Consider the following 26,774-nt stretch of genomic DNA (forward strand, 5'->3'; position numbering starts at 1 on the left):
AAGAAAAAGAAAACAGTTGAAAATTCGTGGCGTTTCCTTCAATTACTTTATTTTCTCTCTTTCTTTCAGTTTTTCATCTTTAGAATGACTAAAATTCAATTTAAATTTTAAACCTAACTAATTACATAGCTAATTTAAAAAGTTGTTCTTGCTCATCTCTCAAATTCTCGAGAGACTTTCCTACTTGCTGTTTTTTACAAGTTTTTTTTTCAGTGTAGGGCGCGCTTTTCTTTGAGTGCTCTTCTCATTTTTTTTTCTCTCATTGAGAATTTTCACACTACTCAAAGAACCTTGCAACATTTCTCACTTTTTTTCTTTCTTGTTAATCTAATGCTAAAAATCTCTTAACGTCTGAGCTTTATTCATCATCAAGTTCTCCTTTTCACTTAAGATAGAAAAAATAATTTAACACTACTGTGAATTTTTATTTTAATAGAATTTTTCCTCTTGGGATTTTCTGTGTGTGTTTTTTGCAATAAAAATCCTAGCAGTGTGTTTTTCATCATCTTGCCTAAGTTCTTCGCTCTCGCCTCACTTTATCCTTCATCATCATCTAAATGGTAATTAATAGTAATAAAATCTACATTCCTAAGGTCAACTAATGTCTAGATTTATAAAACTACAGCATGTTTATTCCTTTATCAACTAACTTCTACGCACTAATCATCAATTTCTTCTCTTCAAGTTCTAGTTTCTCTCTTTTTTTCTGCCACTGAATGAGTGGGATTTTTAATGTGATTTTTATCCTCTTCTTCTGCACTTCTTAAAAACTACACTTTCTCTCCTCACCTCTTTATCAAGACTAGGCGGTAGTTCTTTCCCTTACTTGCTAGGAAAAAGTATGATCGAAAGGCGCAGAAAGAACAACTCATGAAAGAAAAGGATTTTTCATCATGACCTAAATTAACGACTACTTACAATCCTATGCTTTTTCCTTTACGCTATGGGCCTTTTCACACCGACTTTCACAGATTTTTAGAAAGACTTCTGCATCGACTGAACTGAATGGTCAAAGGAAAGGTGGAAGCCCGCGCACATTCTTCCCCAAATGAATCATGCAAAGGGAAATCCTTGGGAAGGATTTTTCTCCTTGCACGTCCAACGGAAGTTGTGTCTCACAGTTTCTTTCTCACTTAATCTTTATACAAATAAATTAATTCTTGTTTCTTTTCCCTTATATCATCGATTCACAGAAAAAAAATAAAGAAGACCTAAAGAGTAACTCAATTCTTTAAAACGGCGCAAAACAAATGGGATTCTCTTATTCATCTAAGATTTCTGTTTTCTTCACTTAATAACTAGTCTTCATTCACTTTAAAATTACCTAATTTTCCTTTTATCTCCTCTCTTAATCCCATATTAAAAACTATATTTTCATCTTCAGCGTGTTCTTTTTTTTTCACTACTTCTCTTTCTCAATCTATTCTAAATGTCCTTAAAATGTAAGTTTTCTTCATAACTTCTGTTTCTCTCTTGAGGAATTTCTCTTGTGGATTTTCATTGAAGAAAAACGAACGAAAAAATCTAATTAATTCATGTCTTAGTTGGTAAATTTAACAGTACTTCTCACTTAAATATCCTAAGTTTATTCCTTTTTCCATAACAGAAAAAGAAGATTCTCTCTACTTTTGCGCACCTCAAAAATCCACTTTAAATACTTTCTTCCCCTTCTTTAAATTTACTTGCCACTTGCAGTGCATTTCCTTATCAATTACTATATTTCCTAAATTTTATTTTCACTACGAAAGAGGTTCCTTCCTCGAACTCCTCTGCATTCTTCTACACACATTTCCTCACCTTTCAAGATAATTGTCTCCTGTCATTTCATCATCTTACTTTACTTTTTAAATATATTTTTTTTCTTAATTCTTGTTGTTATCAGTCGTGATTGTTTTTTTTTTACATATAAACGTACTTCATCCTCTACTTCAGTTTTTTGTCTTGTATAATTCACCACTCTTCGCTCTTGCTCAACATTTTTTCTCAATCATTTAATATACGGTTAATACAAATAATGATTTTGTCCCCATTTCTTAAGAGTCGCGCGCTTTTAAGGTTTCTTCTCCATTTAAATGGTTTTGTTAAAAAGTGTAACTTTGGAACATTTCTTTTTCTTCATAAAATTGAAAAAATATCAATAATCCTTTTCCTGCCCCGTCACTCTCACTTTGTTTATTTCTCTTTTAGTCTTTATGTCTTGTTGGTTTCATTCTCAATATTTTTCCAAACTATGAAGTACTGTATTTTTCAATTCTTCTTTAAATATATTATCTCAAAATTTGTTGCCACCTCAGGATAGTTTTCCCGAGAGATTGCCTCAATGTGCAATATATTTTTTTATTACTCTTTAAGTCAAAAGTGCGGAATTGCTCTACTTTAGTGGAAGGACAACCCATGAAACTGGGCGGCGCATCCGCGGGGGCGGAGTTTCAGAGTATTCTCTCTCTTTCTCCCACTAAAGCAAAGCATAGCCAGAAAAGAGTCTCTATCAAAACATTTCTTCTTTGCGCAAAATAAAAGTGTCACTAATAAATCCAATTCTGTGTTTTTGGCACCGTTTTGCCAATAGATTAACTCTGAAGAATACAGTGCAAGACAAAATGATCCTCTCGCTGTCTATCATTTCCCAATAAAGAAGGTCTGAAACCGCATTTTTGTCACTTCACATCGCTACATGGTAAAATGTGTCGTGTAAATATCTTATACCATCTCGAGTTTACCAATTTTTTTTCACATTTTGGTCTTTACCTGATTTTTTTTTATTTATCGATGCTCAATAACCTAAATACAGAAATGCGAAAAATGGCCAAGTTTGCAATTTCCCCCTTTTCTCTCTCTCTCTCCTCTCTCTATCTTCTTTGTGTTTTTCGGAATCGAGCTTGATAAAATGTCCCTCCTAAAAAATAATTTCTTTACCATTTCCTCATTTCTTCAACATTTTTGTTCTTCTCCTATTTTTTTTTTCTTCATCTTCTTCTGTTCAATTGTGAAAAGGCACAATTCTACAAAAATGTGTTGTTGTATATTTTGAGTCTAAAAATTAAAAATATACTACATTTTTAAATTTATTTTTCCATTACTCTTGTGATGATACCCGAAAATAATTTAGGAAGTTAATTAAAATTTTGAATTTTTTTCTCTCAACCCAAAAGACTCTGATTTTTGACAAAAATGTCTCTTTCTCACTCACTACAAAAAAATGTGCTTCGAAAGTTGGTTAAAATGGAATGTTTTCTTTTTTTCTCTTTTACTAAAAGTGATGTTCAATAAATCTAATTAGGAAAATAAGTTGGATGATATGTTTTCAAAATTACGGAATTGCCAGCACAAAAAGCATTTCTCCAACATATTTTCTTAATTCGATTCTCTATTTCTCCACACTGAAAAAACTTATGAAGCAGGCATCACTTAAAAAGTCCGCTAAAAGTGGCTTCAAAAACTCCACCCTAATGTTAAATCTGTCATTCATTATCTCTTTGACCTATTTTGGTTTTGCAATATTCGTTTTTTTGTAATTTTCAGGCACAGCGGCCTCTCAAAAGTTGATTAAAAATTTGCTTCTTTATCTAATTTCTGCATGGAAGATTCCTTTCTTTATTCTTTTGTATTTCTGAGGGAGTGTTAAACTGTTTTCTTTTTGTTAATATTTTGTTTTCTCATCGAGAAAATATTAAATAAACATATTTTCACTTCGGGTTTTCTATGCATTTTTTTTCACCCGAAGAGCTTCACAATAGTGGTCAAAATTTCTTGTATTGACGTTTTCTTATCCTTGTATTTTTTTCTTTCAAAAAAACTAAAAAAAAATCATAAATAGAATTCTTGGGGTGCTCTAGAGATTGATTTACTTATTCCTCTCTTCTGTTTTTTACTCTTTCAGTTATTGTTGAAATTCAAGACTAGATTATTTATCATTCTTTTGCATTTTTCTCTCTCTGGTTTTTTTCTTTCTTTTATTATCTCTCAAGAGTACTTTTACACCTCATTGATAAACGCTTGGCGCACATTCCTAGTGTCAAAAATAGTTTATATTTCTGTTATTTATTCCTTTCCTCATTCATTGCCAAAATTGAGCAGTGAACATCTTTTACCATTGTAAAAAATACACTTTTCACATCCAATTTATTCGGATCGCAATGCAATTTGATAAACAAGAAAAAGGAGAGTTTGTGAGGACAAAAATAAATAAATCTGCAGGAATTTAAATATTTAAATAACATAAAAATCACAAATCCTTTTACACAAAAAAAATTGAGAGGAAATATAAAACAATCAAAAACAACAACACATAAAAAAATCAAAATATAAAAAACACATAGAGACTTTATGGCACCCTTGTAAGCCTACGATAACTCAAAAATGTCTTTTAGAGTTTTATTTATTCTCTTAAATTGCATTTTTCTCTTTTGCTTGGAATTATAATCCTCTTCATAACCGAAATGAGTGTGGAAAGTGCTAAAAAACATTCACTACTCAATTTTCATAATCAATTCCTTGTCTTTTTACATTTCTCCTCTTCTTCGTTTATTTCCCATTTGTTCTTCTGTCCTAAAACTCTTCCTCTTGTTTTAGGTAAAGTAAAAATTACATATTCTAAACAAAAAAACAAAACTGTGGTAACACGTGAAAAGCGAAAGAAAACCTCAAACACTGTGAATTTTCTCGAAAAGTCTTCAGATGATGGTTTAGAAAAAAAAAGATTTTCAATGTAAAATTGCACGTTTCCCAGTAGTTTTTTCTTCATTCATTTTTCCATCTTCTCTACTCAAAAACAATCTCACGAAAATTTTGTCTATTTACAAGTGAATTCTGATCAATTCTTAGCCAAAAAATATATGTATTTTCACTGATTTCAAAGAATATTTTTTTCCACAGTAGCGCCATTTCAATTCTATTAAAAAAAATTTAAAAAGCCTATAGAATAAATTAACTAGATTTAATCTAATCACACGAAGCATCCTTATATTCTAGACGAAGAGTGGATTTTCCAATTTTACACCCCTAACTTTGGTTCACAATTTCCACATTTTAACCAAACACCCAAAAAACCGAATCATGTAAAATCGGAAAAAACACAGATTCGCCAGAAAGACTCCTTATCCTATAAAAAAAAAGACCATTTGGAAGAGGAGACACAACAAACTTACACTCATCAGAATGTTTTACAATTCTCCTTTACATTTTTTTTGCGACAAATTCATGTTTTAGGTCATTCTTGACATTCCCTATTACTTTTCATCTCAATTCTTTTCTTTTTTACATTTTAAAATTCCACACAACTTCTTGTAACAGTTTTTTTCTGTTTTATCCTAAAACAAGGAAATTGTCGTACCAGAAAAATCATCAAATTATACAATCATCTCAAATGGATGAATTAAATTTGAGGTATTCGAATGCAAAAGCTGAAAGACAAGGAGAAATTTCTTTAGTAAAATATTAGAAAACACATGCTGAAACAATTGTGAATGACAATATGGATGGACAATATATAGCTCAAGTCAAATTGCAATGTAAAAGAAAGAAAATCAACATCCGAAGTGGTGTTCTAGACACGCCATATAAAATGTGCCGCCCATTTGTTAGGTTATGAGTTGAAAATAACACATTTGGTCAACGAATTTTCAGAAGAAAATTAGTAAGTACAAAATGGTCAGCAGTTTTGGTAACGATACTTGATATAATTTTAAAGTATTAGTTTATGTTGAGTTTCAATTCAATTGAATTAGCAAAATAATATAAGAAAAGTTCAATCGAAAAATCAAAATTCGCGATTTGGTTAATCAACTGCAAACTTCTACCGCTTCTGCTCTAAAATTGTAAGAATCGCCACTTGAACACCCCTTCGATGCCTGATGAAGTGATGAAAAAGAAACGGCAGAGAGAGAGTGAATGCGAAACACAATGGGACTCACCTTTCATCATCTACTTAGGCGCAGCCGGATGAGGATATTGAGTATATGCTTCATCTGGGGATGCAGCAGTACTCGCTTGTTCGGAATCTGGTATTGGCATTGTGGGTATAATTGTTGGTGGATAGTATGGGTACGGCGGATTAATGTACTACAATACAGAAAAGAAGAAACATCAATATCAACATGTTTCACCTCACGCTTGAACCCATTTCATCCTGGCTTTTTCATCATCTATATAATCATCTCTCTTACGTCACTATTACATTTCTCTCTCTCTCTCTTTCTCTCGCTAAGAGAGGAAAAACTACCGACTACAAATTTCCAAATATATTCTGAATAAGAAAAGAGATTTATCAATTTGCCAATGCTTCATCTCTTCTTAAATTAAACCAAAAAATTATATAAATGCAACCCGAAAGGAAAAATAGAGGAAGAAAAAGCCTCACGGGGACTCAAGAGTCCCCTGAGGACTTCACTGGTTAATCTAGCTTAGAATTACCGAAGATCCGATCTGAAGGGTGGCGAGTTGGGGCATCATAGCACCGTACGGCACACCGGCGGCATCGCTGCTCATCACCATAGAGATTCCGCGTGGCTGCACCTGAGTCACGCCGTCGGGCTTGTAAGCCGGACTCACGCCCAAGTGGGGCGCCGCCGTCATCTGCATGTACTGCTAGGGAAAAAATGCGATAAGAAAGAGTGAGCCGCGAAGACCCTCAAGGCAATATAATAAAACTAAGAGAGTAGCTTAGGACGGAAAGGGGGCAGAGAGAAGCAATTCCTCTCTTATTCAGATATCGGCTACGACCACGAATATAGACACCCACCTGATCGTCCACGGGCGCCATCGGCTGAGCCATCATGTAGCCGGGAACCCACTGGGAGCCAGGCAGGGCGTAGCCACCCACCTGGGGTGTTCCAAAGCGTGTGTATGGCACCCCGATAGTCGTGCCCACATTCACGCTCACGCCGTTCTGCGGCAAAGCCGGATCGTAAGCCACTGGAATTCCCTGAAAGACAAAAACGAAAGAACATCAAGCAAATTCTCCTCATGCGACTGATTCCAGTTTGAGCTGAACATTAGAAAAATCAGTCTTCTCTGGGGAAACCAGGCGTCACATTCATTAGCCTCAGAATTCAGGTCCGATTGAGTAGCGTTCAAATGAATTGAATTTGTAAAAAACTGACAAAAATCGTCCCACTTTCTTTTACTTAATTTGGTATCACTGATTGTCTGTTTGAAGTTCATTCTAAACAACCTTTTTGACACTTTCAAGTTTAACGATCAACATATCAAATCTACTTTCCACTCTTCACGAATAAAATAATACTTTATATTATTATTATTCTCCCATCTTAATAATTTCCGCCCATTTTTCTAGTATAGTTAACAGAAAATATCAAAAATATCTATCGCCAGGTTTTTTTAACATAAATTTTTCTGAAAAACCAAACAAGGGACATCAATAGGGACAAAATATTGAGTATTACCTCAGTAACATCCCTCCATGTGCGTGCATTTGGATCGGGACTCTTGTATGCATTCTTCTTCTTTGAGCCACCATCGGCAAACTTAACGAGAAGCGGATCTTTGGCACCTTGAAGTTGCGTACCGTTGAAGATTTGTATAATCGATTCACACTTTTCACGTGAATCCATTCGTGCAAAGCCTACACCTGTAAACAGAAGAAAAGACATGGTAATCATGGCAATTTGGCGCAAGGTTGATTAACTTGCCTTTGGACTGGCCCTGTTGATCACGTAGAATCCTAGTAGATACTACTTGTCCGTACTTAGACAGTAAATTCTCCAAGTCTGTCTCTTTGTAAGTTGGTGGCAGATTAGCGATGTACAAGTTTGTCGGATCTTGTTCTTGTTGCTGAATCGGAAAAAGAATCACATATTAGCAAGAGTGCTTTGAACTTATCTACTAAAATGTGTGTAAAGGAAATCAAAAGGAACATTTCTAGATTAAAAACTGAAGAAAATCATTAAATTTTGATTAAGAAATAAAATATTGTCCCCTAAGTTTGTATATCAAATGTATAGGTTTTTGTCTATCTAAGTATAAATTCCGTATGTAATTTATATAGGTCTACACGCTAAGAATTGGAAAAAGAGGATAAGTATGTTAATATGGCCGGCACACTTTGTATATAGAAATATATTTATAATAGTTACAAAATCACTTCTATTTATAATATATAATTTCTTTTATCTGCTGTTGGATTGCAAAATCAGAAAAATAAAATCATGTATAGGTTTGTTATCGCATGTCCAACTATAAGACGATAAGATTATAATAAAAAAAACACAATATATATATCTCGATTAAACAACTCGCAAAAATGGTTTAATTCTAGAATATATAATGATGTTGTCTACTATTGAAAGAAATAAAATAAAAAAGTCTTTATCTCGCAACGAATCTAAATTCTCTCATCTAATATGATAAATTCTAAGAGTAAATCTACTGAAAAACTGGATACAATTCAATTATTAGAGAAGGATCTTGTTCTTACACTAGAACGCCACATGTTAGTTGTTTCATTAATTCTCTCTATAATAGATTATAATACAGCAGAGCAATAGGAATGTCTGAGAAGTCACTCTTGATAAACAACTTTGAATATTTTACACAGGGAAATTACTAAAGCTCTCTCACGATGCCATTTCTCTGTCTGTTTTCTGGGGTTTGTTATTTGCAAAACAGAGATAAAGAGGTAAATTTTCCACTTTCCTATTTATCATATTTTTCCATTGAGGTAATTCAGTGAAATTCTGACCATGAATTATATAACAGTATTTTCCGACATCAAGCAAACTTTCCGCACCGCGCATCAGTTAAAGAAAAGTTAGATTTTCAAATATTCGTCAGTTCCATACACAGATGCTCTAAATGTAATTTGTTTAGATTTTGCATTATTCAACCTTCAAAATATTCAAATAAAAATATCTATTTCAATGTTCCATATTTTAAATAATTGATTGACACTTATAAAGTAGTCAAAATTCATACACGACCTTTAGATTATGAAACCGACGAATTGTTAAATTTATAATATGCAATTACTACAATGTACGAAATCATTGCATTTATGAAGTAACTGGAATCCCAGATAGTTAAATTTATATTTTTAATTAATCCCCACCAACTTTTTCACTCCCGCGCACCAACAATTTCATACATTTGCAGCCAGTAATGTTAATTTATTCGTAACACCGGAAACATTTTCATTAGAGCATTACAATAGTTGATGTTTGAGATGATCATAAAAGAAAAGAAGGCAAGAGAAGAGTTGTGTGCGCACTCTTCTTCGCTCATTAATTAAAATTGGACTCAAAGTTCATGTCAACGAACAAATAAACACTGGTTCGCATGGATTTTCGGTTCAAGAATTTTTATCTTTAACACTCTCTCTTTGCTGTTCGTCCACTTTTTTTTCCAAATAACTCTACACAGTTTTACCGGCCAAACATTGGGGATAAATGCATGCGCGGTGTTCGGTTTTTACTATTGCCATAAAATTTCATTTTGAAGCGTTGAAAGTGGAAACTGTTACTCATATTTCAATTACGAATATAAACTTTGTCTAAATCCTTAAATATTATTAGAAGATATCATAGCAAGATTACCTGCAATTATCACCGTATTAATTCCTTTTTTTTTACATTACACAAGCATTCTCTCTCCTTGCAAACATTATTATGATTAATATATAATTGCCCAACCCAATAGATCAGCTTCTAGCGTTTCATTTTGGTTAATTCATTAGATAAATTGCCAAGTCTATTAATGTCTCTAGTGGTACATCTTCATGATGACTAGGGTCTGTAGCGATTTAGTAAGTGTGTAAATTGCCGGAATATCTCATCATCTTTTCTTTAGTCTTCACTCAGAAACACCAAGTCTTTTCTCATATCTCTTTTTTGTGTGGTAAGGCGAAAAAGGAGAAGATAAATAGGGTGAGTATTACTTGCATGCAAACAAACGTACAATGGCCGGCCTATGTAGCACCCAGATACCCACTTTGGCCATCTGAGCTTGGATGCCCTTTGCTTGGAGCCCTTTCACGGCTCCCTCGGCACAAGCCGGCGACTCAAAATCAACAAACCCATATCCTGTAAGAGAGAAAACCCAAAGGATTAGTCAGAAGTCACTGCTGAGTGTCCCAGCGGAGGTTACTGACCTTTGCACTTGTTTGTTGTCTTGTCAAGAATAGCTTTTGTTGAGATTATCGTTCCATACCTGCAAAGAGAGGTGAAAAACAGCTTTAGAATTGCAATGCACAACTTTGGTCACTGTGAGAAGTTTGTAGTCATTTTACAGAAAATCCTTTTGCACAAGTTGACAGAGAAGACTTATCTGATAATTCTCAAAAAAAATCAATGAACAACAATTCTCAGAACTAAAATTGCTCTTCGTTACATTTTTTATCAGACTCTTGAAGCATTCACGGTAATGACCACTCTCTCTGCTTGGTTTATATGTATGGAGCTAGGATATCAGTGTCAGATTTCAGATTAGATTTGAAACTGAAGCTATTTACACCTGAAATATGATTTTGTGAAAATGTGAACTTTGACATAACTTAACTCTAGCCAAATTTTAACCTGATATATTGAGAACAATGCTACTTAAGACAATTAGCCATCAGGTCTTTCCATAGATTACAGAAAATAGCTCAAATGTGAATATCGAAGCACCAAAAAATCTGGATAAAAACTTAATATATTCTTTATCATCACTTCTAATCAGAAAACGTCCCAACAGTGACCAAATAAGGGAAAAGTCTAACTTACTGTTGACACATGCTAATCAAATCTTTATCAGTAGTGCCCTGCTGAAGTCCACGAATGTACAAATTAGTCTTGGACAGTTGCTCCTGCACTTGTGGCGTGCCATTGGGACCCATTGTGTTGTTCGTGTTCGTATTACTCAGACTAGTACTCAGTGTTCCACTCTGGGATCCTGTGTTGGATGAGCTGCTTGAGTTGGTATTACTAGGCGATGCAGCTGTCGGAACTCGCTGTCCGTACTGAAAAGAGGCACACAAGAGAAGAGCAATGTTTTAGAGCCAGAGTCTAATCATATCGCGCGATAATTCCTCAATCGGCAAATCAACACACAGTGCAGCAGAACTGCTGGTGGTCTCTTTGGATGTGAGAAAAAACGCCACAAACTTTTTCTTGGTCAGTCTCTTGATATCGCCCAAAGAGCGGAAATAACAACAAGTGTGAAGACATTAAAATTTCTCTGCGCACACAACTCTCCTTCCTCACTCTTCACTGTCTCGGCCAATTGCTTAAATATGTATAAAATCATATTCTCTTATAAAATAAAACACGCACAAATCAAAACACAGTTAATTGCCTGCACATACTTTTTGTGTGCCGCTCTGCTCACCGGCAAAAGGTATGGCACACACAGTGCAAGAAAAAAGGCAATAGTGTGTATTTATGTTAGACTCTCTTGGCTAGGGAGCAAAATAATAAAAGTTATTAGATATACACCATTTTTTCACTCCCTCTTGCTCTCACTCACCACAAATGTTAACCATTAACGCTGGCGAAGAACGCTTCTTCTTCATATAATCTTATTCTAAAATATCGTGTTAACTCACATCTTGCACGAATTTGCCGGTTACCGGTTTATTTTGAAATGATTTCTGTTCAACATGAGCAAGCAATCAGCCAAGCACAGCACCAACACACACAGTCCATGGATAAGTCACTGCCTCCAACTCGGGGAGACCCCATGACAAGAGAGTGAGAGAAATATTGATATTTGCTGTGTGGCATAAGCTCAGCAAATGTGCTCATGAACTTCATGATAAAATGCATTTTAATCGATGTCTGGAGAGTCCATACTTTTGCTCCCTTTTCCATTCATTTCTTCTCTTCAACATACTCAATTTGGTCACTTTATTTGTATTACTCGTCACAGACGCCACAGGGTGGGGCGCACATTGTATATTATTATCAAGTGCAGCGCGAATGATTGTTTATTGATCAAAGGCAACAGACGATTTATCATTTGATAAGGCAAGGAATTATATTACCATTCTTGCTATTGTCGCGGACAAGATGCCTGCAAAATGAACTAAAGTCTCCATTCTGGTGAATATAACACATTTCGGACACTTTCAACATAAAATTTATAATAGTGGGAACTTTTTAAAACCTTGCTACAAACTTTTATTCAAGATTTCAAGCCAAAATGCGATTTTTGAAAATGTTGGTGTTGAATTACAAGTTGACAATGTGTCTGTCTGATGTCCTATGAGTATCTATTGGAATTTCGAAATATTCTCTCGTGTTCCATCGACAGAAATGTCAACTATCTATCACTGTGTAATAACTATTCAAAACGACCTTACCTTCCCCTATGCAATTCGATAAATAGAACAATAATAGTGATGTTGAACGTCTTTCTTCACAGTAAAACCACATTAAACATGAAAACAAAACCTCATAATGGCTTTCCTGATAAACTTTGCCGCCTTATCGCGATTCTTTCAAGAGTTGACGATACGGATCGAGCCTGAGAAATGATTCACACTCCTTCTCACGTAAGCTTTCGAGAACACTGGAGAATATATAGATATATGAAATGTGTTAAATTTCTCTCCGCGACTGAGAGTAGAAAATTAGCTAAAATCTGAGCCGGCAAGCAGAGGCATAAATGAGAAATGTATGTATACTTTCACATCCGCCAAAAAGTGAGAAATTTGATCAATGTCTAGAGCGCAAATTGCAAGAAAACCACCAAATATCTTCATGATATCTATATAGACACACAGAATGAGAAAGTCTCGCGACTGTTGAGATGGGAAAAAAGGCAATAAGAACAACTCACCCAGTAATCGTAATAGTACATTATCTCACATGAAATATCGTAACAATTCCTTTTTTCCACTTCACCCAACTTTCTTGTCTCTTCTCTCTCTCTCTTTTCTATTCTCAATTCCCATTCAAAACAGCCTTTTCTTCTGAGAATATTTTATCAAATCTCCCTCGTCACATTATAAATAGCCACATTTGGAAAAACTCTATGCCGAAAATATGAGTCACAATCACTGGAAAATTCTTAACTTAACTCTCTTCAAGTTTGTCGCGAATTGTGCAAAAAAAAGCATTCTTCAATAATGCAGAAAAAGAAAACTGATGTTGGCGAAGAAACACTTACAAATGACCGACAAGACAACTAACTGAATAAAGACTGTTGAAAACTGTGAAACTCACTCATCTATTAGGTATAAAGTTACTATACACAGTGTATTATGTACAATGGAAAGTTTCATGTTGAAACAGGGTGATTCATTTTGTGGTTTTACAATTATATAAAAATTAATTATTTACTCCTTTTATATTTCAAAGTGCCGGGGAGGCTTTTCTATGCCACGCCACGCACTGTAAAAATTACATTAGACACCGCGAGAGATGAACTCCGGGCGGAAAAAATCACTTCAATGAACTCTAAAGCACTGGAAATATGAAGTCTCTCTAGAGTGAGCAAAAATGTGATTTCCTCCTCTTTGACCATCTCTCTTCTCCCCACCACAGCGGCCGACCGATTAATTAAATGTTGCTGAAAATATATCAACTGAAAAATGTATTTCTCATACTGTTCGTTCTCTTTCTCACTTGCCTGTTCTCTATTATGTAGTGCGCGCGCCCCCTCCTTAAACTTAAGAACATACACCGAACGCTGTGTGTATGCGCCTTCGGAAAACCAACTTTGATAACAGACACACCATTTCTATGCGCGACTCTGTCGTTAGATAAAAAGCACAAATACAGCATTCCACATGAGCTTTTTTCTGCATGTCTCTCTCTCTCTCTCTTTCTCTCTCTCGCCACACACAATATGAAGCGATCAAGAACAACACACAGCACAAAAAAGTACAGAGCCCCAAATGAAATTAAGAAGGAACAGTGAGATAACTTTTGGAATGTGTACACCACACATTTGGAGGTCTTATCTCTCGCCTAACATTGGTCACCCATCGACCATGTCAATAAATACCCTCAATACAATCGCTGAAATGCAGTCCAGGCTGTGACTCACTCCTGCCCAGTCTCTCAAAATGATCTCTGCTTGTAATCAACGAGAAATGCAAATTTCTACCTAAATTCGGTGACATTTTACCCATTTTTCGCACATCAAACAAATTAGACAAATTTGGCTAATTGATTGATGAGTGAGATTCTCATTTAAGGCTCTTCTCTATACCTTAATTACCTTTTTGCACATTTTCCTAAATACATATCAATCATGTCCTAAATTAACAATTTTCTTAACAGTGAAAATTGCGTAGTCATTTGGAATATTTTTACGGCTTATTTATTACAAATTTAAAAATATTTCACATCCTTAATGGTTTATATGAACACAAATTGACTGAAAATCAATATAGAGAAAAAGAATTAAAATGTCTTGTAAGTATACGTCTATGATTTCATCGTAAGCGTGGTTCTAGTAATATTCCGGTAAATAAAATGTATATCGTGTATCTTATAAAATGTTATGTCATTTAATGAGACGCTGTATTAAACAATATAATTGCCTACACAATAAAACTGAGAGGATGTGACGCTTGAAATATGTAAAAGCTCCCAAAAGCTCTGTTAGCATTTGCCTTCGACTGTAATTTTTCTGCAATCGCACAGCCCACATCACAAGAGATCCACCCTTTTTCTCATGCGACGTCAGGATGCTATGGAAAATGTTATCCAAATGCGTGTCTTTGCGAGCGCCTTGACAATTTCCATGTCCATCCATGGCGAGCTATCTCTTCACCCCTTACCCATCGGATATCTCTTTGCAGTATAATCTTATCATCACATACACCTCATAATGTCCCAATCAAAAGATAGAGCGAGAAGAATTACAGGGAAAAGCGAGATGCTATAAAGTGATTTAAGAGGAGAGACTTTTCGCCCATGATTCCCACACACAAACACAAAATCAATATACACAGACAATAGAGGGAACATTCTCGCTATGCTTTTCCAGAGGCCCCACCATAAAGTCTACCGAGGGGTTTTTCCTCTCTCACTCTCGGCCATCAAATTTTTTCCCGGACAGTTACAACTGTTTTGATAAATATTGCCGTGTTGCTGGCAAGACGATCATCCATTGAATTTCTCGTCTGTTTTCTTGTCATGCCATTCTGACAACTTCTGGTGAAACTTCAAGCTTGTACACAGAGCTTTGGAAAATCAATTTCAAGACTACCATATGGCAGCATTTTGAGACACATCGCAATCAGTTTAAGGCATGACTTTACTTGCGAAGGACTATTTTATACATGTATTCACATTCACTCAAAAAAAAACCACCCACAATCACTCTGTAAAATCTTCAAATATTTTACCCACCTACACACGTGACAGAAAATTAATTACAGTCTCACTTTTCTCTCTCTCTCCCTCTCTTTCGCCTCTGCTGAATTTATACTGTTGGGCGTAAAAAGCTCAGATGGTAAAATACCATCCGGTGTTTTAAAATATGTCGTACAAAATATACTGCATTTATATATTCACTGTAAAATGCACATTTTCTTCTCTCTCTACACAAAACACTCTTCCTTTTTCTTAGTCACTACTGAGAAGACACTTTGCTGCTGTTTGAAGGGTTGACAAAAGCTCTACTGGGTCCACGCATATGGATTCGTTAGGGCAAAACCACCAGTCAAATTCCTTAGCACTCAGTCACGTTTTTTTTATTCCTCCGCGTTCTCTCACTTTATCAGCACTCCTCTCTTCTCATGGCGATTATGAGTCTGAGAACGAGGAAAAGAAGCACTCCGCAAACGAATTTATTGATCGTGTGGGCGACACAAACTGAGTATTAGAAAATGCTTATAAAATTGCAAAGAGAAGGGTAGATAAAATATGTACTTTTCAACAAAAAATAGGGAGAAGTTAATGAGACATAAGACAATATATGAGGACAAATTTTGCCACACCGCAAACTCTATTGTGTGCCCTCTCTTGTCGTCGTCGTCCAAATAGTCCAATGGTGAGAATGTGTCTGCAGTGGGAGCTTCAATGAATGAATGAATATGAAACGACTTTAGGGGCGTTTACTATCAGCGCAATCGCAATATGGGAATGCAAAAAGCCATGTACGGCCAAAATTCGACCGACGATGCCGATTTAGTGCCGGCGAAAATCTCTCTCGCTCTCGCACTCTCTCTCTCTCGCATTTCTCTCAGACCGAAAAAATGTTGAAACTTCCCTTGAAACATAACCTCTCGATATAGGCGGTGGCAGAAGCTTTATGGGATGCACAGTGTGACAAGAGAGCGAGAGAGAGAGAGCTTTTTCCGCACGAATAACACCCATCCTCAAACTGCATGGAAGCCAGATGGCATGCGAAAAGCTGACCAAAATGGTGGGTGAGATGCTCAACAGCGCGAAAGCTCCACATACATATATCTACGTAAATTTCCGCGGAGCAAATTAAAAGTGATGAGTATCCTCTTCTGCTCTTCTCAATTTCCTCCCTCTTATATCAAATTTCATCATCGCGGAGAGCGAGAGAAAGCCACCATTGCAAATAGAGAGCTGCATATGTATGTACATAGAGATATAGATTCAAGTGACGTCATACACCTACGCAATTTTGTCTATCCACGCCAATAGAAAGCATATACATACAGTGGGTGCGAAACGGATTTAACCAGCCAGAGGGCATGGGGAAGTAAACCATAAATTTGGCAAGCTTACACCCCAAGTAATAATAGCAAAATTTGGAAAATTTCCAGGAAAATATTCACAGTAAGAGAAATCATAAGACACTCATACTGTAATAAAAAAAATTGGTAATGTTGGAGAACATTATTAAAAAATATTTTGCTTTTAACCCTTTTGTAGCAGAAAAAATGTTCAATATAGGGCGTGGCATTCAAGTTGTACAAAGTAAAACTTGATAGTAATAAAAAAAAAACTCTTCGTTTCGACTTTAATTCATAACTTATATGATAAGATTTTATTTTTATATCGTAAAAACATGGTAATAGAGAGCAGGAATTAATCATTTATTCAGATAAAAGATTCTCGGACCTCAACTAGAACTAAAAAAAATACTTTTAAATATCAAATCTCCTTCTTTACAATAATTTTGAAAGCGCTAAATGTATGTGTTAAAGTTGCTTACTAAATTGATTTGACATGAATGTCAAATATTCTGAATGTCTTTTTGAAGGTATAATCCATCATAAGTGCCCTTTCGACATCTTATTTTTATTATAAATGCCATGTCTCTTATGCTAATCAATTACAAGGAAAGGCCCATAAAGTTAAGTCGGAGGGATAGGCCAGTGTTACTTAGATCCATTGTTTTGCACCCCATAGTGTAGTCAGCAGGCTAAGTTATGTTTCACCACCGCCCAACAATTACTGCATTGATCAACCCACGACTTTCCTCATTTTAATGTCTTATCTCATCCTCCGCATTGAAAATCTCTCCATCTCTCTCTCCCTCTCTCTACCACTCTCTCCCTTTCGCTCCCTTAGCTTTTCCACCCACTCGCCAACCCATGAAAACTTTCAATATATAGTTGAAAAAAGTGGCATGCCCGCATTGGGAATTCTTCGCCTGCAATCCCGACTATTTGCTATTCACAAGATGAAAGACCAACCATCACGGAAAGCCCAGGCTCTGCGAAAATGCGATGGAGTAAGAAAAGTTATGCCAACAATACTCTTCTAAAAAATCCATCACACCACATCCGGACAATCTATTCTCAATAGAAAAATCGATAAAATTGCTCATCATTGGCAAACCATGAAAGTGCGCCTCGACGAGATAAGAAATATGATTCTCATCTGTTCTGGCATGAAGCTTAAAAGCTCGCTAGAGCCTTTTCATCGCGTGACGTCGTTCAGGGGTGTGCAAGTGACACAAGTTTCATCACCAAAAACTATTATATTGCAATTAGTTACTTTTGCACACAATTTTAGTCATTCTTTTTTCCATTATAAACTACATATTCGCCGTTGGAACAAAAAACCGCACGACTGAATTAATTTTCCCCACTTCACTGCTGAAAAACATTCGGCGGAAATAACTATTTTGCCCATCACTTCAGATTTCAGAGACTAAATCGATATATAGGTATCATATATAGTATTTTAGTAGGAGAAGAGGGAGAAAGAGAGAGAGAGAGAGAGTTGTGATGTGAAAATTGGAAAATTCTCATTATTCGTCACCACAACCACTTAATTTATTGCAGACAAGTGACGTTGATAAAAGATTTCTATCGTCAATTTGGCGACAAATTTGCTAATGCTTGAAATATTAAAGCTCCTCCCACTCAATTGCCCCACCCATTGACAGATATAAATATACTATCTCAAAAATAAAAAGAACTTGTAATCGTAATAGGACCACTTTTGCTATAAGAAAATAACATAAGTGGATAAGTAGAGAATCTTGTTCCAATCTGATTTATGCCCGAATAGCGTTTAAATTACATTAAGAAACTAACAACATTACGTTAAGAATTTCAAACCAAGAATTACACGCTCCAGACCTTCAAATTGTCACTATTTATTTTAAAGACACTGCAACTATAAGACGATAATACGGTGTGTTACATCCAGACCAATAAATATCTAATTCCTAAATTAAATCACCTAGATGACTGAAGAAACCCATAAAGCTTCTAAGCAAGCTGATAAAGTGTCGTTCTACTCTCGAAAGCACTTTCACTTAAATCATATAATGATATGAAACAACACAGTATTGTAGAGAGTTTACTGCAACGATGGGATAAAATGCAATCTCATTTGCACTGAATCTCAACATCAGAAATCGCCGTATGTACGATAGTGCGCATTAAAGGACTCACCGTGGTTGTGTGTGGTGTGTATGCTGCGTATGCGGGTTGCGGAAGTGGGGCTGAATATCTGTACGCTTGCTGGGCAGGAGCGTATCCTTGCGCCGTCCAGCTCGCTCCTCTGTACGGAGTGCCCGCGATTCCGCCAGCCGGACTAGTCATGGCGGGCCTCTGACCCCCCTTCAGGGCAGACGGTGGTGGAGCTCCAGGATATGCTGTTCTAGGAGCTGCAGTTGTGCTGCTCTGTAGGGACGAAATAGAGGAAAAAAAATGCACACAAGTGTTTAGCATCCAGCAAAGCATAATGAACAATTTAATTATTTTTCGCTCAATTAATAGAAATATACTTGAGCGAATAATTTGAGTGATTCCCTCTCCCATCTAGAACTTGCATTCGCCGGCACATCGCACTTCGAGTGCCGGCAATTAATTTATCCATATAGAATGCTAATAAGTTCACGCTTCGCATAAGTGATCGAAATGTAGTGAAATGTATCTTCTTCCTCCACTTTTCACTGCACACACAAACACATCACCCAGCAATTTCATACATCTCACAATCTCCATGTGAAAATCACAGCTCTAAAGTTATGATGAATAGAGGAACAGCGCTATTTAGTGAATGAAAGAGGGAGAGACACTTCACAGCCTAATGTAGACATTGTTGTTTTTTATGTGTATTTAATTTACATAATAATTCTTCCTGGGCGTCGCAACAGATAAGCCTGAACGAAGCGAGTTGGATGAAAAGTCCGTCTTTTCGCCGTCCAACTTTCATCTCCAAGTGCCATTAAGAACTTCCAGATCGACTTACGAATTCCCCAACCAACAAATATATGTATGTGGGAATAGGAATTCACCAAATTATCACGCACAGAGTAGACAAACCAGTAAACCCAGAAGAGCACACTGAAGTCATTCTAAATAAAATCTCTGCATAAAGTACAGACTGTAGCGATGAAGATGCAACCCTAAAGTTCCCCATACAACTTTGCAATTATATCGAATCAGACATTACGTCAAATTTAGCATATAAATTGAATAAAATTGCTTTAAAAATCTCTATAATGTTGGAAATTTACAAAGCGAGATCAGTGAAGTTGCATAGTTCTGCCATTTTCTCAAGGAGATCAAACACTTAATTCCCCTGAGATGGTGCCGACAGACTTGCCTGCATTCTTTCTGTCACACTCTGTATTTCCTGTGTCAATGCATTTCTGAACACACTGGGAAAATGTGTCATAAGAGAAAAATTGTACTTTACGACTTCTCACACTCACTTTGTTGAGTAATTTTGAATGAATACAATTTTTCGCCGTCACTCGAGATTAAAAGAAAAAAATCAGAGTAAAAGATATCACACGAAAACTGTTCTTCTTCACGTGGTTCCATCATTTAGAGACAGTAAAGAGGAGAACCATCCAGAAGACACACACGAGAGAAAAACCATCCACATATATTAAATTCCCATGAATTCCAGTCAGATATAATCAGCTGACCACAATTACCATTGTTTTCTCTCACTTCTCAGGCAAATATGTATGAGTATATTTCTCCGCATACCCGTAAAAGTGTTAACCAACACTTCAACTTCGAAAATATCAAGTACAGTGTGACTAAAGGAAACAATTCATTAAAATAAAAAAGAGAAATGTGCTTACATTGAAATGAACATCCGCTACAATATTGCACTTCTGTCTGTGGACCTTTTTCTTTTTGTTTTTACTAATCCAACCCAAAATACTTTTCGCTCAAAATCTGGGAAAATGTCGTGAGATCAGATGTGAAAACAACAAATATTGTAATACACTCACCAATATGTGAATATACAAGTAAAATAGAGCGACCTTATATTGAATCTGCCACGTTACATTTCACAAGTCTGCGCCATTCAATTCCAGAAATGAAAGAACACACTGTGCGCTCAAAAAGCCGGCCACAAGAGCTCAGTTTGGCCTTTCCCATTGATTTTCACCCGCACATGAAAGCTATTCGCACTACCAAAGATTATCTCTCTCTCAAATCATTCAACGCTATCGTGTACTAAAAATTCACTGTACTAAATTCACGCAAGGGGAATCCTTCACACCGATTAAAATCACTCAAGAGTGTCTCAAACACAGGAGAAATGGCCAGAAAATTGCTGCCTATTTTCCTCCACCATCTCTTCCAATATCTCTTCCCTTCTGCCGATCCGTTCCTTTTTTCTCTCTCTTATTCTTCTTTAACACGAAACAAGTAGACAACTAAATAAAATTTCCATTCTGATTGCTTGGAATGCCTCAAGCAATACTCCCTGGAGTTTGAGATGAGAGAGACTGAATGAAGCGCATGCGTTAACTTACAATCAACGTAACAGTTTCCCCCCATTTTCAAACACCGCAATTCCCCAAACAACCACACACAGCCCATCAGCGCGATACACACAGAAGAGACAGAGCACATACACCGAACATAACACTGAAGCATTGCTAGAAATATTGCAAAAGAGATACAGAGAAAAAACTATAGTGACGAGGCTTCTATTCGATTCCATTAGGAGAAGTCTGTATAATGAGCATGGGATGCTAATAAAATTACCACTTTCTCAGTATAAACTGGAGGAAACGGGACGGAATTTAATAGAATTTGAACGAATAATTCATTAAAAAAAACTCAAGGATTTTATTCGTATTCTGTATGGGAACATGCAGCAAAATTTCTGTTCCTCCGCCCCCTAAAATGCCACGCCCACTTAAGTGTCCCAACCATAAAAGCCGGTGAACTTTCAGAAACTTTGTGTGATACTTTCACTTTAGAAAATAACACATAAAATAGAAGTTGGATCACACTGTCGTTTACATTTAACACAAATTGCAAGGTTTGATTTTAAAGTCTAATCCCAGACTTCTCTGCCCATACAAGACGTCCAGTTTCGTCCTCCGGTACCGCCCATATTTCCGTGCAAATTTCTCATCGCTCTTGACAAGTTCACAAAAATAAACCAGCGTGTTTCTCATGTGTTTCTCACTCATGTTACTTTTGACATTTCCACTGCACATTTTTTTCTCTCTCTCTGCTCCTCATGCTCTAATCCATATTCAAGTCACTGTAAATTTCCACGAAAAACCCACACAAAAAATATATGCAAAACAATGTTAAGGGGAAAAATCCATAAAATGTTGCCTCAGAGTTTTCTCACCACATAAGAAGAAGCTCGTGTACTTTCCACACCCTTTTCACCCATTACCACAAATCGATTAGCTGCCCTTTTTATTTTTGAGGTTAAATAACGAGCATGGATTGCAAGAAAATCCCACATACACTCACACACATATATTTTCCCCAAGAAAACGGAAGCGGCAATTACATGAAGAAGAAAAAAACATATACGTACATACATTGGATGGAGCGTCAAAAAGGGACAACTTCCGGAATTTTCCCGATAAGGGTGTTGTTTCACGTGAAGTTTGCGTGGGGGTCGAATGGCACCAACTGTCGAAAACACTTTTTCACCACAACTTGTGAGATGGGCAGTGACACAGAAACACTCCCGAGCAGGAATACAACCGGCCAGGCTTGGAATTTTGCCACAGACACCCTCGCAGTGCCGCCTTCAGCAACCCCCAAAAACTGCGAGCAACATGCTCTCTCTCTACACTCTTCTCTCCCCCAAAAATACGGAGTGTGACCTATTCTTCGGCCATGCACTTTCAAAATGGTCGACACACGGAAGTCAGCGAGCGTGCTGGCAAAGAGGCCACCTTATCAAAAATGAAGGTCTCTCCTATTTGATGATGTGGATTAAGTAATATCTTACCATCATTTTATAATTGCTCTTCTTGGCGTCCAAAATCACTACCATTCCTCGAAGTCACCCAAGATATAGATTTATATACTGTCCTGCTCTTTCTCTGTCTCTCTCTCTCTTCACCGTGTCTGCTTTCTGCACTGGACTCTCTGTTCCTCTTATCTCTATATTGAACCGAATATTATTACTATTTAATCAAAAACTGTCCATTGTCAGACTTCCTCTATCGCGACTGCGGAATTTTCTTCAACACTATACTTTTCCTTCCCCTCTTCCTTCTCGTCTTTCTCTGTCTCTCTAAAACTGGTCTTCCTCAATCAAATGCCTGGAATGTCTTGAGGTTTTTCTTTCTCTCTCTCTTATTTTTTGCTACACACGCGTTTTTCCGTTCTTTCTCTACAATCTAACCAATTTGCATGTATGATGAAACAGAGAAGCGCACATATAAAGTCGTCCGCGTGTGTCTGTAAAGTCAATGTTGGCCTTTTATAAATAATTTCTATTTATAAAGAAGTGTCAGGAAAGAAATTTTTATACAGACAGCATCACAATCTAATGAAATAATCATCAATTTGACGCGCTCTCTTCACAAATTTTCCGATCAAATCTCGCGGGCGGTAAAAAATGTTGCATGGAATACTATTTTTAACACTCCCGTGTATTCAAGTGGCAACCACTTTAGGGTTCACTCTTCTATCGAGTATATTTTGAATTAAAAAAATATACTGTGACTTTTCACTACATTTTTCCACCTACTCGCCGCAATATCGACTTTTGCCACCTCTCTCGCTCTCGCGCGTTTCCGGTTCTCCTGATTCACTGTAGGAAAACCTCTATATAACTCGTATACTACCGACGTTTCTTTCTCCCTTTTCATAGACGTGGCTATGCCAGTGAAGATATAGTTTCCAACCACAAGTATGTCCTTGCAATCTCCCTTACAATCCACAAATTGTCTCTTCAATTTCCTCCGTGTGATGTGCGCCAAATCAAGGGCGAATTTCCACTTGACGACTCCCCGATTTCTCTGCCCGGAAGCCAAAAAACTATTACTGCACTTTCTTTAACTCAATGCCAAGTAACGTCAATGGGGCGCAATTTGTACAACACTAGTCACTTGAAACAATTGACAGTATTTTTAAGGGGTTGTATGGTGAAAAATTATAAAAATTTTACTACTGAGAGCCACTCCCAGGACACCATGTTTTCATTTGCAAAGCAATGACAGAACAGTAAGAATGGCAGCCACGGCGCAAGAGATGAGAGATGTTTTGTCGTGTGAACCCGAGAGAACCGCTCTCTCTCTCTCACCCTGTCTAATCAAATGAGAGAGATTTCTCTCCCTCTCACACACACTATCCCGCACCATCCATTCATGTACACATGACATCACCAAAGAGAGAAACGTGACAGCCCAAGAGAGAGCGGAAAATGTGTGATTGATGTCCATTTGATTCATCCCACTTCGGATTGCATGCACAACGTTTCACGCACAAAATCTGTAAAAATCAGTTGTTCTCTACCCCAATCGACACCCCTACCATCGCCCCAGTCTCCCGTCCATCTGCCGGCCGGCACTCACAATTCTAATTGTTCCCCCATAGAAAACCCCTTTTGCAAATTCCTCTCCAATTCTCTCTCGCTCTCCGATTTCTGCCCAATTGCCTTTGTATTCGTGAGAGCGAGCGAATGAACGAGAGAGAGAGAGAGGGAGTGCATATGATTTGGTACGCATGTGTTGACCCATACTTCCCAACACACTGAAAAAAAAACCAACCTACAATTGATATTCTATCAGCCTTCACTTTTTTTTGAAGAGACACCCCAAATCCACCTTGTCTGTTTCACTTGACATTAATTTTCAGTGAAGAATGTAGGAAATGAAATTATTTTCCGTACCTCAAAACGAACTAAAATTGCAAAAATCCACTCTAAATAGAAGACTAACGAAATGCCCTTCTGCTGCAGAACACAACAAAAATTTACTTTTTTATCGCATTTAATATTGAGTTTGTGTGGTCAAACGCATGGGGTGGATAAGTAGGCAAAAATTTTTAAACTGATTGGAAATATTAACTTTTATACTCATTTCAAGATCGCAATTTAAAAGTCCCGTCTACTTGCACGTTTCGTCCAAATTTATTGAGTTTCAGGATCTTCTGCAATATAAAAAACCTTTCCTAAGTTAAACTTCATTAGAATGCTAGCAGAAGTTTGAAATCTGTGTCACTTCTGAAACCAAATTATCTCAATTTGCAATTTTGAGATATTCAGATCGAATAAAGTTCACCTGAAAATGGATGGAATAATCAAAATACACTTGAATGCATTTGAATTCCAGTCTATTTCTTGAGCAATGGTTCCAATTTTTAGATTAGAAACGCTTTTAATTACATGCTGTCCTTGGTGCTGGCGAATTTTTTCCGCTACATTCCACCGACACGTGAATTTGCAAGGATTTTGTGGCCCTATTCTTACTATGATTTATGCATTCTTCTTGAGATTGCAATCGAACATATAAGAGAGGGATGACGTTGTCCAGAATGCCACCACTTGGCCTCCCCTTGGTCAAGAGAACTCCCCAAAAACCTTCGATTGTGTGCGTTTTTTGGCAAAGTGTGAGTCATGCGCTGTGAAAATCCACCAATATTCGCTGCTTTTTCCCTGTGATGCTCTTATAAAATTGAAATCGCATCCCAAACAATGGGGCGCGCATACTTTCATCCACTCTCGAGACCACCCCAAATGAGAAGCATGTCATGTCGATGGCAGTTTATAAATGTTCGATTTCTACACCCGAGCGTGAACTTCTTCGCCACGGAAGCGCGCGAGGATCGGAATTTGGGATGAGATTGTAGATAATTTTGATATTAAGTGGACTTTTTTGCCTCGCGCGTCTCGTTAGCAAAAGTCTAGACACAAAGTACGCGGCTATTTATAGAGAGAGACTCGCATTGTTCCTCTGCCGTTGGAAGGACAAGGAAACGCGCTCGTCTCGCTGGTACTCACGTTGCCGAATGACTGCGGCCGTGGCATCTGGGGGCGCACAGACGGAGCCGGAAGTGGCGAGGTGCAGTAGCGCGGCTGTTGCATCCTGAAGTGCTGCAAAAAAAAGGACACACTTTAGCAAGAGATCTTAGTCATGCCGCATCGCGAAACTGTGACGCTCGGTTGGCCTTATCACCTGCCCAATCCACTATCAGGCGCGTATCTTATTTGGGCATTTGTGCGGATTTGTGTGTGCGTGTGGCATTCAATGGGAATTGATGAGAACCTCTACACGGGTTATATTTAGCGAAAATCGTGTGTTTATTATTAAGTGATTCCTTCCTGACATTCACAAAAGAAAATCACAGCGACAGCAATAAAGAAATCTACAGGAATTTCCGGATTCACCACGATTCTAGAGAGATAAGAACTCTCGATGGCCCAAAATGCTGTTTCAGCAGCACTTTATGGAAAATGATCGGAATTAATTTTTTTTCTGCCAATTCTGTGATTATCCAGCCAGACTTCTACTAATGCCACAAGAAAAGTATCTAGATCATATAGATAGATGACTTTCATGTTTTATCAAGGAAATTAGGGAAATGTGAGAGCCATTAACTGGCAAAAAGCGAGTTTTCCGGGACTTTGAGAGCCACCCAAATATAACCTCACTTCTCACACGATTTTCTACCACATTCACCCGTCCGGAGACCCTTTCCACTGTGCAAATCCCAAGATGACATCCCCGAGAAGACACAGAGTGTGGCAAGAACTAAAAATACCCGAGATGAGTACTAGAAAAAAGCCCTGAGAGCAGGTCAAAAGCCGGGTCACTCCCGGACACACTCGATGGTGGAGGGCAGAAGTTTGTGACCCTCGAAATCACTTACATAATAATCCCTCTCATAAAATTATTGTATGAAAATGCAGCAAGGCACTTTATTCAGTCTGTGGTGCACTTTTTTCGCAATTAAATACACTATTACACATAGAAATTTGGTAAAATCACGAGACGACGAACTCCCATTTGGAAAACTCAACACTTGACAACTTCATCCATCCGCGCCTGTGGCTCCAACTTGCGGGGAAATGCTGTTCAAAAGCCAACGGCCGTCGAAAGGATCACCAAAATTGTCCACTCCGTTCTTCGTCTTTGTTCTCCTCCCTCCTTAAAAGAACATGGAAATGGATAATATTTTGAGAAATTCCACCCTTCTAACTCTGTGGATGCGC

General features: G+C 37.2%; 1 protein-coding gene across 17 annotated transcripts; it reads right to left on the bottom strand.

The window, feature by feature from the left end:
• Positions 1 to 69: 69 nt before the first annotated feature.
• Positions 70 to 26,678, bottom strand: LOC132261011 (protein alan shepard). 17 transcript variants are annotated; one of them, XM_059759488.1, is made up of 12 exons: positions 26,432 to 26,678; positions 25,563 to 25,655; positions 18,776 to 19,006; positions 10,716 to 10,951; positions 10,103 to 10,161; positions 9,943 to 10,034; positions 7,650 to 7,791; positions 7,404 to 7,588; positions 6,740 to 6,922; positions 6,412 to 6,585; positions 5,913 to 6,060; positions 70 to 5,402 (listed from the first exon to the last, which is right to left on the bottom strand). In XM_059759488.1, exons 2-11 carry the CDS (start codon positions 25,644 to 25,646, stop codon positions 5,923 to 5,925), a joined length of 1,524 nt encoding a protein of 507 aa, XP_059615471.1. In that variant the 5' UTR covers positions 25,647 to 25,655; positions 26,432 to 26,678; the 3' UTR covers positions 70 to 5,402; positions 5,913 to 5,922. The 17 variants fall into 17 exon arrangements, with proteins under 17 accessions (XP_059615471.1, XP_059615470.1, XP_059615469.1 ...); XM_059759487.1 differs by having other exon boundaries at positions 6,412 to 6,582; positions 9,910 to 10,034; XM_059759486.1 differs by having other exon boundaries at positions 9,910 to 10,034.
• Positions 26,679 to 26,774: the final 96 nt, after the last annotated feature.

The sequence above is a fragment of the Phlebotomus argentipes genome, unplaced genomic scaffold, assembly GCF_947086385.1.
Source record: "Phlebotomus argentipes unplaced genomic scaffold, Phlebotomus argentipes genome assembly scaffold_18, whole genome shotgun sequence".
In the NCBI taxonomy this organism is placed as follows: domain Eukaryota; kingdom Metazoa; phylum Arthropoda; class Insecta; order Diptera; family Psychodidae; genus Phlebotomus; species Phlebotomus argentipes.